The 17002-nt window shown below is 35.1% G+C and overlaps 1 protein-coding gene across 7 annotated transcripts in view; it reads left to right on the top strand.

Moving 5' to 3' along the window:
- The window catches only part of PAM (peptidylglycine alpha-amidating monooxygenase), a 159304-nt gene that overhangs the window by 103396 nt on the left and 38906 nt on the right, over nt 1–17002 (top strand). For all 7 annotated transcript variants that reach the window (XM_083354552.1, XM_083354550.1, XM_083354549.1 and 4 more), the window contains 3 exons: nt 3218–3321; nt 10636–10823; nt 12238–12309. In XM_083354552.1, coding sequence (XP_083210678.1) covers nt 3218–3321; nt 10636–10823; nt 12238–12309 — 364 coding nt within the window. The remainder of the gene's footprint in view (nt 1–3217; nt 3322–10635; nt 10824–12237; nt 12310–17002) is intronic.

Here is a 17002-nt window from a genome sequence, read left to right as displayed (position 1 = left end):
TGTTTGTTTTGGTATGGTTGTCTTCAATTCGATCTGATCTTTTTCTTTCTCAGGTTTCTTCTGATTTTCGTTGAAGGTTATTTTCAGTTTTGAAATTATTGTGTCATTATCTAGATTTTTGGTAGACCGTGCTTGTTGTTCTGTAGAGCTCTGCATTGGCATTCACTTGTTCTACTTCTATTGTTTTTTGGGTTAGTAGTTTTCTAGCTGCCTTCTGGAGATAAGCTGTCACCTTTATCTTTCAAATTAGCTTTAAGTTTCTCAATATTTGCAAGAATAGCTTCAAGTATAGGTTTAAACATATCCCGAATCCAGAAACCGTCCTCCATTTCTGATGCAGTTAAAATGATCTTTCTGGTGGAGGCTATTTATTAAGGAAGAGTCAGTAAATGTTCACCTCCACCATTCCTAAAAGCCAGTTTCACTGTCCAGCTGTCTCAAAGCTAGGTTTGTCGTAAATAAAACCAAGGTCAGACCTGGGCTGTAAACAAGTCTCTTCGTCAGAAGTAATAAAACTGTTATATGCCAAACTCGCCACATAATATCACCGATAGCATTTAGAGTCTTTTTCAAATCCCAAACTAAAATCTTATCCACTTTAAGTTCTTTTTTGCAAATAAAACAAAAGTGACAGATTCCAATAAGAATAGGAATTTTTTGGGTCGCCAAGTTCCAGACAGAAAATAAATATCCAGTTGTATTAAGTTGATTTTTTTCAAAGCTTTGTTTCTTCTAAGTAATCAAATGCTGCCATTTTAGAGGGTGGGAAAAATTTTTTCCTTCCCTCTCTCCTTGGCAGAGAATAAATTTTCAAGAAGTTTTTAACAGGAAAAATACTTGGGATGCAGAGAAGATAAAGTCTCACCCAATTTCTTCACATTGCTTTGAAGTGCTTGTTAGTAAGTTTGGCCTTGGCTGTCAGCAGTTTAATGATGGGCCATAAATGGCCGATCTTTTCCCCGTCAGTTCAAAAAGCTGCCTGGGATCAAATGGGAGGGATCCTCTTCATGCTCGTCACCCCTCCAGGGCGATTTTTGACCCTTTTCAGAGTCCCCCGGCAGGAGAAAACCAGACGGTCTAGGGAACAATCTCCCCACTTGTCTGCCAGCGCCACGATCAAAAACTGGAAGCCCCTTTCTCAGCCCTTTTCATCTCACAGAAATGTTGTGGTAAGAAAATATGTTTTGTTCCTATAATAAGTAGTTTTTTGGATTCAAAGAAGATATGCTGCTTGCACAATTCATTTGCGAACACTGAGGTGGCTCTACTGTCCCAGCCTGAAAACTGTTTCCTTCATAACATCTTTGTAGCACTTTTATGGATGACCTCTAGATCACTTCAATCTCCAGTCCACCATACAGCAACTGGTGAGGCATACATAGTTATCCATTACAGTGATGTGTCCCACCCACCACATTGGGTCTCTGATAATCAGGGAATCAGTGCTGGTGAACTCCATGCAATTCAAGACCTCCAGGTTGGAGACATGATCATGCCAACAGATGCCAAGAGCGGAATGTAGGATGTACATCTGAAATTTGTCATGTGTCATTACTACAGTGCCCAGGACTCACAACCACATGTGAGAGAAAGGGTAACCACTGTTCTGAAGTCTTTCAGCTTTGTGGAGATGCAGACATTGGCCTTGTTGATCACAGAGTCAATTTCTTTGACCAAGGACTTTGCCTAAAGACAAAATTAAATATAAGCACATTACCCAATAAAAATACTTTTATTATTACTAATGTCACTAAATCAGTAGTTGCAGGTTAAACCTAAAAAATTAAAATGGCACATTAGATAAGTAGTTTGAATTGATTGCAGCCTTATATAAAAGATGGACAAAAATAATATCACAGGCAGCCATTAATATACATTAATAATTTCTCAAGCGTTTTAGTTGACCTTTTATCTTACATCAGGCTCCAAGATAAGGGAAAATGGATGAGTATCACTGAAGAAAAATAGAGACCAAACACTAGAGTTTTTTTTCCTTTTCATACTACAAATGTCTGTATCTCTCATTCTGCTTTGCTTACTTCCATTTTTGCAGAGGGTATATGAGTAAGCTACCCAAGAAAAATATATATGCAATGTAAGACACTTTGCAGTATTTCCTTTTTTGTGTGTGTGTTATTTGTGTAGCCAAATTTTGAGCTAGAAAAACTGTTTTTGTCACTACTCAGAAATAACCATCACTTAGTACTTATAGAATATAAAATGCTATAAAGTACTCTAATGCAGGTGAAAATAGAGAGCTTCTTTAATACATATACGCAGACACTTAATGTATATTTAATATTATACACGTGAAAAAATGGAGAGATTCAATGAGTAATATGCAGTCAGATATCTTTAATATTGTAGTTGATACTAAATAATATGTATTACTGTACAGTTAAGTACAAACCATGTATTACATTTTGGTATTAAATTTACTTCATCGGATTCTTTTACTATGTCTATTTTTGGCAAATAGAAAGAAATGGGGACAGCACTCAGCTACACTGTTGAAAACAGGTCATAACATCCCTTCAATTTACTGTCACAGAATTAGATAAAACTTTATCAGTAACATTTTAATCATTTTAATTTATATAATTTAATGCCATATATATTGTATAATTAACTAATACAGATGGAGAATGCCCTAACCTGTTAAACAAGTATTTTTTAAGGTAACTAACGTGGAGGCATAATTTCTTTTCTCTCCTGTTTTTATAAAGAGTAGTCTCTAGTCTATTCTGTTTTTTGTCTTGAAGGAAAAAATTGTGTGTTTTAAAGTGGTTGCATGCTGTGTGTTATAGATCATTTGACACAGTAAAGAACATACCCAGTGAGTCTCTGACTTGCCAATAAGTCAGGTTTACAAAATTCAACCAACATCAGTGCTACTACAGTACCCAACATTATTCCTTTTACAGGATCTTATGAAAGTGGCAGAAAAGCAGAATTTCCATCTTTAGGCAAGCTTCAAATAATAAATTTTTATTAATAAAGAAAGAGAATTAAGTTTATTTCATGATATAAAATAAATTATTTTCATCCATAAAAAAGAAAATATGTTTAAATTGTATACCAAAGAAGCCCAAAATATGAAATACAAAACACATTCCAATGATACATTTTATTCATTTCTAATGGTTAATAAAGATAATAGAGGAAAGACAATTTTCTAACAGCTTGAAATTATTATTCATGTTGTTTCATTTCTCAGGCATTTTATCCTGTGGAAAATCCTGTAGAAGTCAAGTATGGTGATATTCTGGCTGCAAGATGCGTCTTTACTGGTGAAGGCAGATCCTCAGAAACTTATATAGGGTGTGTGTGTTAATATTTGTATTAAGTTAGTGTTTATATAAAAGTCTGAGAATCAAAATGGTTATTCCATGCAGAACGTCTTAACTGTTGATGTTTCCTGTTTTGCCAGTGAAAACAGATCCGGATATTGATACTACAGGTGAAGACTCCCCAAAGATATTTTTTTTCTATCTTCCCATTAATCAGATCATTGTTGTGGCTAATAATGTAACTGACAAATCTGGAACCATCAGTTTTGAGGTTAGCGAGTAGCATTGTGAAAATGTATTCCATTTGTATCAAAGCTATCAAGAGACTGGCCAAATTTCAGTTGGTTGAGAAAGCCCAAATGTTTAAATCTTGGAGAGTAGACATAATATGGTCAGAATTCCTTATTGTGCTATGACAGTTAACTGTTGTGTTACAGGATTTAATCTTTTTCCAGTAAAGACTCTCATCTAGCTGAGGTTTCTAAGAATCGTCTGCCAAGATTAGCCAAGCAGTGAATAAGGGGTTGTAGGTCTGCAGAGTGAGCATTTGTTGCTGAGCCCTCTGAAGCCTGACAGATTTGATCTAGTACACACAGTATTTGTGTGAAGCCATTACAGTGACATCTATTCTGCAATTTAGTAGAATCAGCTAGGATCAATTAGTGTATATCATGTTACATATCCAAATGAAATTTGGATGTATAAATGATCATTTTTAAAGGCATTATATGCTACCATTCATAGTGATTATGGAAAATTAGTTCATTTTCAAGGAATAAATTAATTTGTTCTAGTGGTGAACATGTAGCATGATGAAGATAGTGTTTCTAAAATACAGTATCTGTACCTTGTTCATAGAATTAATGTAATATGGCACAAAAATGATCACCTTCATCTCCAAATTCACCAACTATAAAACTTGTAGGGTAGGGGAGGGCAGAGCAGAGTAGAGTAGAGAGTTCTTGCTTGAGTACCTTATTAAACCCATATAAGAGCTTTTTTTACTCAAAATATATAGTATGTATAGAATCCGGTTCTATATAGGCCGCAATTGAGATTGGCAACTCCATTGATAAGCAAGATGCTTAAATGAAAAATCACATGAACCCATCCTTCATATAGTGTCCATTCCACTGTGGTCCTCAAGCAAATTAAGACTGAGACAACTTGGTTGTGCTTATTTTTGACTAGTTATGGACTCTGGATGTGAATAGCCCTCCATGACCTCTTATAAATCTTTGATACCTCACAGTAAATTTCTAGAAGCAATTCAAGGCGTGGGTGTCAAATCAGGGGTGTCAAACTCAATTTCATTGAGGGCCGCATCAGCATTGTGGTTGCCCTCAGGGGGCCAGGTGTTTATGGCCAGGGTGTGTGTGGCCTACTGGGTGGGTGTGGCTAAAGTGCATATGGCCTACTGGGTGGGCGTGACCAGTTCTACATCGTTTGCATCAAGGGTGCCTATGGGGGCCCGGGCAGGAGTGGGACAGATCTGAGGATTTCTGGCAGAAGGAGGGTCTCTGGGCCAGGGCCAAGGCAGTGGGGGCCGTTCCCTCACTGTTTCCAGGATGGCTTCGCGGGCCACATGAAACCACTTCGCGGGCTGGATCCGGCCCCCGGGCCTTGTGTTTGACATGTCTGACCTATAGGATGGCAAAATGAAATGAAATGACAGTCATATAGGGTAGGCATTCTGTTCCCTTTAAATGCTGTCTGATGAAGTTTACCTTCTCCATAACTGACCCTGCCCTTCAGATCAGCTTCCTTCTGAGATCCCAAGTAATCTTGGCTATCGACAAAACTATAAAAACCTGGTCTTCTCCCAAGCATTGAGCTAAGATTTGAGTGGAATCCAGTGAATGCATGGAGAAGTGGTGTCCTGTGGGTACTGTGTCAGGCACAACAACATGATATTTTACTCAGAGTAGTTTGTTTATTGTCATTCAGCTATAGAAGGAATCTGCAGGAGTAAAACACAATCTACATAACTATCAAATATACCCTGTGAACACTTAAGGAAGGGTCCACTGTGCACCTCTTCCTACATAGCAAGGATTCCGAATTGATTTGCTCTTAGTTCCTCCTGAAAGACTTCTTCCCACTAGCAATTCTATACCAGATTCTACCATACACCAGATTCTACCACACTACCATACTTTTTTGTTGATGGTATTTTTTGTTTGTTATTACATTTTATAGCCAGGCTCTGAGTTTCCCAGGGTTATTATATATAAGATGGGTGGTCAAACAAATCTTTTAAATAAATAGACATAAAAAGGAATTATTTGCAGGACTCCTCCCGTTCTCTCGGTATCTATCCATCCCATATACATTAGGAAGGACGACACCCAAGTCTTTTCACTGACAAAATGCCACTTTATGGGACCTTGGAGGCAAGTTTGTAACCCCTGCAGTTTGCTTCCAAATGTATAGTTGGTCCTGATCTTGCACATCTTTAGAAGGGTAATCAAATCCTGGATCTTTTCCCAGGTCTTTGGTCTTGATGAGTAGTTGGATGTTCTAGATTAGTAATGATTTTGTGGTATGAGTTGTCTTTAATGTATTGTGTTTGTTTCTTTGGGATTTGAATTTGTAGTTGACTTTGGTACACTGCCCAGTCTCTTTGTTTGATTTGCGTAGAAAAAAAGGAAACTGTTGTGGATGATAGGCAAATACACCACTAGTGTGAAATAAAATGGGACACATTTACAGATAGAATAGGTAAAAAGCTGCCTACAATAATACCTAAGAAGCTGAAACAGTTACCTAAACAATAATTCAATCAGACTCAATATTTTGCAACTGTTCTGCATCCATCAGTAATTCTTAGAAAAATTTGGGAGAAACCAAATATTTGAATGGCAGGGCTTGTCATGTCCAGCTCTTCTTTTTGCCATCTGTTCTCAACAATTGACACACGGTTTCTGAAAAGTTGCTTTCAAAAAATAACCCTTTGGTTGAAAAAGATTCCCCATTCATATGTGTAGAGCAAACCAGTGTCTAATTACTCATTATTTTTCAACAAATAAAAAAGGAAAGCAGTTTTATCTGCCACTGATATCTTGTTTCTCATTAATAACTAAAGTTATAACAAATAACCTACTTCTTTATCTTCCAAGGAAAACAAATGTGCTATGTTAAAAATATTGACAATGTTTGGATATTGTTAATACATGTAGGAAAGTTAGCTTTATTTCTCAATTACACTTCAGTGTTTTATTTATGTTTTAAAGAGGTGGCAGTTTTCTGACAGCTATCTAAATCAACTGGAAGGAGAGGAAATGAATTGAAAAAGGAGGAGGCTAACACTAATCTTGCTGAGGCAAAGCAGCTTTCTGGAATGGTTCCATATTTTTAAAAGACTGGATACCAATTCTCTTTTGGGAAGGTCTCATTTGCTTCCTGACAAATGTCATTATTGTTGCTATGGTGAATAAATGAATGCTGCATGATGTCACAGGATAAGAGTAAGCACTGATGTCTTTGGAAGCTGCAAATAGTCCACCCCCACATCATTTTATAAGTGTAGGCTAACTGATTTAATTGTGAAAAATAATTGATAGGGGGAGAGAGAGACAAAGCTTTTCACTGGTCTTCATTCCCCCTTCTATATCATTAATTCTTATTTAAGAAGCAAGGTTCCTGATGAAACAAATTATAGGATCTTTTTCAGTTTGAGTTCAGGCCTGGGCACAGAATAGAAATAGTACTAGCTGTTCTAGTGGATAATATTTTCAGGACCTAGCAATCATTTTAGACCTCTTGTGGATTTCAATATTTCAACCATGGTACTGGATCGCCTATGGGGATTGAAGGTTGGAGATATCTTTTGTAGTGGTTACACTCTACCTTAGTTTGTATTAATTGATTAGTGGCATCAAGTTAATGTTGGCTCCTAGCAACCACAAAGATAGATTTTCTCCAGAATGATTTGTCCCTAATCTGGTCTTTCAGATCTTCCAACAGTGCCACCATGGGTAACTGAGTTCAGCTAGGAAGCTGCTGGTCATCCTGTTCTTTCTCCTTTCATCTTTCCCAGTATTAGAACCTTTTCTAAGAAGCTACATCTTTGTATACTATGTCCAGTATAGCATAATTTGAGTTTGTCATTAAATCTTTAAGTGAGAGCTCTGGGTGAGTCATCTGGTGATTCATTGGTTTGTTTTCTTGACTGCCTATAGTATTCTCAGAAATATTTTCCAATATCATAGTTCAAAAGAGTCAATTTTCTTCCTTCTTCAAAGTTACCTACCCTAGTAGACAGCAGTGATAGATAAGGAGCAGTTATACTGATGGGTAAACATTCAGCTTTGTCCCCATTGCTTTTCAACCCCTATATACATCTGCTGGGAGAGATCAACACTAGCTTGTGCAAGATATAATTGTATGCTACTTCATCACTCCAGAGTGAAGTAGCATACAATTATACCCAGGGTGACACTGGGACAGAGCGTCTATGAGTATCTAAGCCTAATATCTGGAACTTTATGTGGGACTAAAGAGTTAGAAACAAGCTTCAAGTCAATCCCAGTAAGATAGACTTAATGTTTGTTCACAAACATTCTGGTTTCACAACTGCTTCATTGGTAGTTCTGGATAAGGTCGCTGACATTGTATATTTAGACTTTCCAGAAGCTTTTCATAAATTTCCTCATCAAAGACTTGGGGCAGCTGAGCAGTCACTAACAGATTAAACAAAAGAAAATAAAGAATAGGAATAAATTGGTAGTTTTCACAGTGGAAAGAGATAAGAAGTAAGCATCACTACATCTGTTTCAGGCCTAGTGCTATTTAATAGGTTGTTATAGAAATCAATCTAGTCTACCCTGTGAGGTGGCAAAATTTTGTTTCTTTGTTTAATTAATTCAATTTATACAGTTTACAACTCAGTTTTTGATTCTGAGGAGATAAAAATTATTTAAGGAGTAAAGAAACAAATAGACCATGAATTGCTTCTCTCTAGACTTGTTGACTAGGACGTTAAAAGCAAGTACAATTCAATATCAGGAAGTACAAAGTGATCCACATTAGGGCTAGGAATTCATATTCCTGTAATCAAATAATGATGATTGAATTACTAGTGGTTAACCAAGAAAGAGATATTGGAATAAATGAAATCATTTATGCATTTGTAAAGAAGACAACTTACTTGATAAAGGTCAGTAGGAAATAGATAATAAGTCGGCTAATATTTTAACGTCCCTATGAAATGTTACACCAAATCTAGTATCTTGGGTACAGTTCTGGTCATCATGTGTCAAGAAAAGATACCATGGGGCTGAAAAGCATACAAGAGGACAACAGGAAAGTCAGTTGATCAGAAGGCATGAATACTTTTCATGTAAGCATAGGAAACAATGATTTGGGCTGTTTACATTGGCAAAAAATGCTTAGAAATGTTTCAGATTTATAGAATTATGGATGGTAAATTGAGCAAAGAACATGTTTCTGCATCACTGACAATACTGGAACAAGAATTAGAAATTACCTAATGACTAATAGAAAATTTAATATTGATAAGAAGAAAAGTTTCTTCATTAGCATCTAATCAACCTAGCGGTATTGGCGGTAAAGGGGATTAGAGAATTTTCTACTAGCCCTGATTACTGATTGCTGCCTCCAAATACAGATGCAATTTGGCTTCACATATTAGATACCCAGGAGCAACAATGGGAGAGAACAGCTGTCTGGATTTCCTATTTGTGGACTTGTAGGTGCATCTGGGGTGCACTGTTTGAAACAATGCTAGATTTTAGGCATAACCCAATCAGGCTATTCTCATATTCTTATGTTCTCCATAGAGTTGTTGCAAGAGCAACAACTCTGGATGGTCTATTTCCAGCTGAGATTTATATACTAATTTTTGCTCAGTTTGGACCAAGATAGTCTAGCAATGCTCTTATTACTTACTCACTTAGATTACTATAACACTTTCCACATGAGTCTGTTTTGGAAGCTATAGTTAGTACAAAATGAGGCAACTAAGGTGATTAGTGAGTGAGTGCTGCTGTGTAAGTATTATATCTATTATCTGGCTGCTGTATGGATTATCTCAAGTTCCAATTTAAGATTACGGATTTAACTAATATAGCCCTATGTGGCTTGGGGTTCCTTTCATCTTTTCTAGATGAAATTTGCTATGTTTGGACAGGCAGAGGAATAATGCTCATGCTTCTGTCTTTGTATAAATAGCAAACAACACAGATCCTAAGTAATCTTTTTTGTCTGTCCCCATATTACAGAATCCCTTGTTCCCAGAGGTGCACTTGGCATCCTCTCTGCTAGCTTTCTGCAAGCTAGATCTAGTGCAGACAAGTTTGTTGGAGCTGTCATTTGTGGATTAGTGGTTGACTGTTACTTGGGTGGGCACTGATTTGTATTTGCCTTGAATTGCATTTAGCTTTTATATTTAATATTTTGTGTAAACTGTCAGGAGCATGTTTTGAGCTGAGTGGCATGGAAATACTTGTAATGAATAAATAAATGGATTCATCATGTTGAAAACACTGGTACTGTATTCATTAATTTTCTTTTGCATTAATTCTTTAAAAGAAAAGGAAAAAAGCTTGCAATCTAAACTTGAGGGAAAATTGCAGCATCACTATTATAGCATCACTTAATCTAAATAAAAGATGCTACAATTAGTGTCCCATAATAACATAATGAAACTATTTTTTTTACTTGGATCTATACTTTGTGGAAGTGCAGAACAAGGGAGAGGCAATACAATGAATCTGGCGTGCATTAAATAGAAGAGCCCTAAATTAAAAGAGTAAATTATTAATGATTTTGTAAATGGAATATATCATCAGGATGGGTGGTAGGACAGTGGGGGAGAATACTGCAAGAAAGAATAAATAGTTTATACTGTTGCATTCCATATAAGTGATCTTGATTGAAATCTGCACTGCTGGATGCATTTTGATGGAAGCTTGTGAAATATATTTGCAAAAATAAAACAAAAACGAGTTGTATCGAAGCCACAATTAAGCAGACACGGACTTAATAGGATTGAGTGATAACTAAGAAGCTGGCAGTGGAAAAAAGTTTGCTTTGAAGGCTGAAAGTGCTAGGAATTTCTACTAAGGTCTAATCTACTTCATAAAACTATGAAAAACAATGTTCTTAATAAATGCTAAGCAAACAGTTGAGATAATAGCTTTTATTTCAAGAGCTCCATGCATGTTTAATGTGAAATATTTTTAAAGAACAGTGCTGTCTAACTTTGTAATTGGAGGGAGATGTCCTTCCCTCTTCTACATTTTATATTAATCTTTACAAGTATATTTCTTCTCTAGCTAAAATTTATATTTTGTCTTTTCTCTCTACTCATATTGTGATGAAGGGGCACAGCCAGGGATGAAATGTGCAATTTCTACATTATGTATTACATGGAAGCCAAATATGCAGTTTCATCCATGACTTGTACACAGAACATTAAGCCAGAGATATTCAAAAGCATACCTCAAGAAGCAAATATTCCTATTCCGGTCAAGCCTGATATGATTATGATGGCCCATGGACATAATGAAGGTAAAAATATTTATTCCTTTGCTAATACCACTATAGGAAAGAATGATATGGCTGAGTATATAGAGTATTTGTGAGAAGTCAACCAAGGTGATTGAGGTATCTCTGTAAATATGCCAAAAGTTAGATATGGAGCCAAAAAAAAAATGTGGAAAAAAAAATCCAACACAGCCCTGCAGGTGGTCAAAGTACATTCAGCTGGTAGGGCATTATGAAGTATTTAATAGTTTAACAGTTAATTGTCATACTTTGTTCTAAATCTTACTATTTGCAAAATAAAAAAATATTAATAAATGGACCAGATTCAAAACAAAATCTATTATTACAATAGGTTTGATTCTATGTGAAATTAAAAATAGTGTTAATGTTTATTGATTGAGTTTTAATTCTGTTCCTTTATCTTTTTCTTAACTTTTGGATTAGCTTTCTTTGTTATCTAGATTGGATGGAAAAGTGACATAAAAATTAAAAAAATAATGAAGGGATTCAATTTAAATATAACTATTCTGTTTTACTAGTAAATGCACTTGAATATGTACATAAGATAAAGTTTAATCTTATGGAAATCAACCTGCTTGATTATCGCATATCCGGTGTTTCCCCTTTCTTCTGGGTTAAACATAAACCCCTCAAAAAAAGCAATCCTCTGATTTAAAGTAACTGCAGTTTGTTATATTGAAACTGTGTCAAACAAAGATAATGTGGTACTGAGGATTGAAAGATACTTTTTAAACTAGGTCTGTTTAAATAAATCATAGTTTTAAGGGACTAAAATAAAGATTAAATAACCAATAGGTTAATAGGACATGGATGTTTCCAATCTCTTCAATTATAGATACAGTATATATTTTTAGTTAATTAAATCTTATCCCCAAATGTAATGATTCTCTTCCAAAAATTAATACTTTGTTTCTTCATGGCATTCAACCTAAATTTAGGTGCATATGGATTAGCCAGAAGAAGCAGAATTCCTTATTTTTCCTCCTTATAGTGACATCTCCAGAAATCCCAAATTGTATGACTACAGTCAAGAAATGGTTGAACTGTACAGGCTCTTATCTAAATAGAAAGGGAAGACTCCCTGTAAAATAGGTATGCATACCTTCATTTTATAAGAGTCCTGTTAGACTACAAAATTCCAAGCAATCACTATGCTGCAACAAACTCAACTGTTGTTCCCATCTAGTGGTCTTCTAGATTTTTAGCTCAAATCCGGTGGGCCTAATCTTTTGCCAGTATCTTTTCAGGCAAGCTCTTGCCTTTTGTGATTATATCTAGATTCAACTCATGGTGATTGAATATCTATATAAATATGATTAAATAGAGGAATAAGAATTTCTGTGAATTTCTCTAGTAATTTATGTCGTATTTGTAATATGAAATTCCTTGATGAAATATCTTTCATTTTCTTTTTTAGAAATCAAAAATGAAAACATGGGTACTATAATACAGCAGCCAAAAAGAGAAGAGGAGGAGGTTTTAGATCAAGGTATGTATTATACTTATCCCTTTACATACATATTTTATAATTCTAGTATTAAAGCTGTTGTAGTGTTATAAACATAATTGAAGCATTTTTTTTGCTAACACATAAAGCTATCCTTGCCACTCTTTTGTAGTGCCCCAAACATTTTAAGAAAAAGCAGTTATTACCAACCTCTAATCTTGCAAATGCCTCCATTATCAGAACCTAATTTGATTTTTCAAAGTTAATTTATTTAATTGATTTGTATAATTATAATCTTATTTGTCTGTATACACCACGAAAAATATTATTAGATTTTACTATATTCCAAATTGAGTTAACACTTAATTTGTAGCTTTTAGTTACAAAAGCACAGAAAAATAATGCATATATATTTTGTAAGCAGTACATTTTGACACTGATATTTGTAATATAACAATTTTAGTATGTTTGCCCTAATGTGGAACAGCTTGTAAAGAAACTCAAAATCTACACAAAATAAGTATATTTCTGTATTTTAATATTTCAGATCAATATTAATTTTATTTCAGTGTAAATGTATGAAATAGGTTTAATTGCATGTTTTTCAAGGCTTATATTAAACAAATTGAACATTAGTATCTATAGGGTTTTATTAAAGTGTTCTTTGGGAACATGATTTATTGTGGTTCACTGTAGGCCAAAGAATGGCTAATGGAATTAATGGAATTTATATAATACTTACTTACAAAAATATAGCTATAGGTTCTTTATTTATATAGTATATATAGTTACATGTGTATACATAATCAGGTATCATTCAATATGCAAAGGGAAATTAGCTTGTATTTTCTCAGTCAGTACCTTGAATATGTTTGCAAATGTTATTTTGTGAAGGTGTTTATCTCTTTTATGTATGGGAACTTTGCTTGCAAAATGTGTCTGTTAGATGAAGTCATATAAAATATGTGTATTAGGAAAAAGCATCCGCAACTAATAATTATTTTTAGGCTTTATTTATTCATCTGTGAAATGTTTCAGTAGAAAAAGATTGACCAAATTATTCTGATGAAGTCTTTGCTACCCATTTTCTTTCTATTGGTAATTCAATGATTAATTGTGCATTCGGCAACCTAGACTGCTGGTCACCCTTCTCCAGAGATCATCAGGGATAGTTAGCAGATAAGTGTTAATGTCTTTAAACTGATACATGTGTACAGTTAGTCCTCAAGTTACAACAGTTCATTTAGTGACCTTTCAGAGTTACAATGGGACTGACCATTTTTCACACGACCTTTGCAGCAGCCCCATGATCATGTGATCAACATTCACATACTTGGCAATTGGTTCATACTTCTGACTGTCGCTGTGTCCCAAGGTCATGTGATCACCTTTTGCAACTTTTCTATGGGGAATCCAGATTCACTTAACTCTTATCAACTGCAGTGATTCACTTCACAACTGTGGCAAGAAAGATTGTAAAATGGGGCAAAGCTCCCTTAACAAATGTCTCATTTAACAACAGAAAATTTGGGGTCAATCGTCATAAGTTGAGGACTAACCATGCTTCATTGCCCTGATATGTCTCTTTGTCAAAATTCTGTACTGTTTAAATTCCTATAAATTAGAAAACAAAATGCTACTTTTGTAGGTAGACATTTCAACAAGTTGGTATTTCTATCTAATGTTTTTGCTTTTCAGTGAATATCCATTTGTGTAGAATTTTGAAATATTTAACTCTCTTAGCAGTTGTATTACTGCTAAAGGGGCTAATAAAAAATGGAAAAGTACATTTCTACTCAAGGCAAAGTTGAACTAAAGGGGAAAAAGACATACAGATAAAAAGGAAAATCAGAGTGGAAAGGTTTACAAATTGACACAAAATTCCTGTACACTTCCCATGTTCTTTCTATATCAGCCAGGATTTTCAATGTCCACTGAAACCAACAATATAGATATTTTGCTCTGAGATACATGCATATGATCTAGTTATTTATTTATATGCACATGGTTTATTTAATCATTTAGCAGATTTATGTCCCACCTTTTCATTCAGAAACTCATGTTAGTGTGCACAGTCTCCCAAAGTCCATTGGCAGTTAGCAGTGTATAAATGAATTTAAAAATTCCCCTCCCACCCCTATGAGTGGTATGTGTCTTCCTCAATTTTGGATCCTCACGGTGATGATACATGTAGTGATGCCAATTGACAGCAACATCAAGAAGAAGTATGACAAGTTAGAGATGTACCAGGACCTGAAGGAGGAACTAGACAGGATGTGGGGGAAAAAGTGGTCTCAGGTGGTAGGAGCACTTAGGGCTCTGATTCTTGAGCTGTGTCTCCAACAGATCCCACATCAGAGCTCTCTATCCAGAAAAGTGCAGTGTTAGGAACAGCTAAGATACTGTGTAGAGCCCTTGGCCACTTGTGTGAGCTATCTTGAGTTGATTTTCAGTGTTGTCTTTCACAATCCCATTGAGTTCTAGAGGAAGGTCCTTCACGTCATATTGACTTTGTGTAGTGCCAAGACATAGGCTTCCTATAATCAATCCAGGCTATGTCCAGGTTGGTCTCAATGTTTTTTTTGCCTCAGCATCCTAAGCACCTCAGCCACCGCAGCCTTTTAGAACTCACCTCACCTCAATAAATGTATGTTTATATATGTGTTGATCAAGTCAATCCCAAAAAGAGCAGCGCCAAGAGGAAAAAAATATATTAATTATATGACTACTGATGAAAATTAAGTATTTGTAAAATTATCTAATCACTTACCGTACTTGTATATCACATATCATATCACTAACAATCACTTTTCACACACATAAGTACATTAAAGTCCACAGATCCAGTCATCTTCATAAGTAAATAGAAGAACATAATAATTCCCATAGGGAAAGGAGAGGTGGAGTTCAATGGCTCTTCCTTCCAGGAACATATTTATATGAGGCTAAGGCTTATTCTCCTCCTTTTTTTTATCATATCGAAAGGGTGAAGACACTTCTTTCAGTTTTAAGGTCTCGGGTAACTAATGATCCTAATTTTCATGAATCTCTATTAGCTTGGACAGCCTTTAGGGAAGCTTTCTGAGATAAACAATGTCTATTCCAGAATTTTGCATCCTGGATAATCTCCAGATATGTATCAGCTCCAAGAATTCTTAGTTATGACCATGATTGCTAGAAATACTGCTATACATGTACATGCCGATGATATACATGCTTTTTTCCTCTTTGAAGGAATGGCAGCAGCTTTTCTTCTCTGACAGCTCTTTCAAGCATGCCGTTCATTATTTGTGCTGCCTCCCCATTTCCTCATTCTCATTCATATGATAATATTCTATGTGCTGTATGCTCAGCAAAATACCAACTCCACTCCAAACACAACAATTTGGGCGGGGGACAGTCCTCCTTAACCTTTTGTATACTGTTGAAAGACTGCAGTTTGCAGTATACAATACAATGAAATACGGCATCAAAGCTGGGAGAGTAAGTAGTCAGCTGTTTTCTATAAATTATAACTTAGCGCTGAACTGGTACTGGATACCATGCATAGGCATTGAACACATGTGTGTTCTTTTTCTCCACTGGCTTAGTATTATTACCCAACAGGCCTTTGTTTGCAAGTGTTCTTCTGAGGTAAATCCTGTAGATTTTAATGTGATATTCGGAAACATTTTTTTGCTTGGGAATGCTTGCTTAATGTAGCAGTTAATGTACTCTCAGTATGGCATCTGATATTAATAGGAACATGTTGCATTTAAAAAAAACATTAGAAAGTTTCTTCTGGGATTTTTCTTTTTCATTCAAGAAGATGCTATGTTATTATTTCATTCAATAAAAATCTCTGCTTCTTGGATGTATATATGCTCCCAAAATGTTTATATGGCAACATATTCCTTAACTGTTATTGGCTAAGAAGGAGTTCAAAATTCTAAAGACTGTATATGAGTTTTATAATTTTTTAATAATTGATATATTTTTTCCTGCTGAATTTTATTGCAATAGTTTTAATTTTATATATAAATAAAAAATAAAACCAATATTGGATTTTCACTTAGGATGTTAATGACAAAGATATTATATTAATATAATTCTCTAAATAATTCGTTTCCATGAATAAGGCCCCTGTTAGCTAATGGATTGATTTTGAATGTTTTATTGGCAATATATTGTCTAATTCAGGGAGCTGCAGTCTTTTTTTTTCTAGCGAAGGCTATATTTCCTCCAGATAACTTCTTGTCAGTAGGATGACAGTTCTGGTATAACTGAACCATAAATTGGTCAGGGCCCTCTTTCCAATTTTTTATAATCCATCAATGTCTTTCCCAAGCAGTAGGTTGACAGGAAAGTGACAGATATTTTTTTCCAGAGTTCTAAAGCATTTAGAAACACAAATGGTTATAACTATTTTGTATGTCACCAACATGAAACTGAGAACCAATTTGATGTACTAATTAAAGTACCAGGAAAAATCATTTTAAGCACATTTTTTTTTAAAAAAAGTTGGGATAAAATATAAGATTGTGAGGTATACCTGTGTTACATTTAGCATGACAGATTTATGGTTTACTCAGAGGGAAAGATAGCACACAAAAGCATTATGCTCTTTCTCAGTATGGTAGAGCTGTTAGAGACAAATAATAAGAGATTAACTCACTGTTCTTTTTCATGAAATAAAGCAGCCATTATGCTGGTCAACTAATTATCACAGTTTACACAGCTTTATCACACAATTGTT

The sequence above is a fragment of the Vipera ursinii genome, assembly GCF_947247035.1.
Source record: "Vipera ursinii genome assembly, chromosome: 2".
Classification (NCBI taxonomy): domain Eukaryota; kingdom Metazoa; phylum Chordata; class Lepidosauria; order Squamata; family Viperidae; genus Vipera; species Vipera ursinii.
The sequence above is the reverse complement of the archived record's forward strand: the minus strand, read 5'-3'. Positions and strand labels throughout refer to the sequence as shown.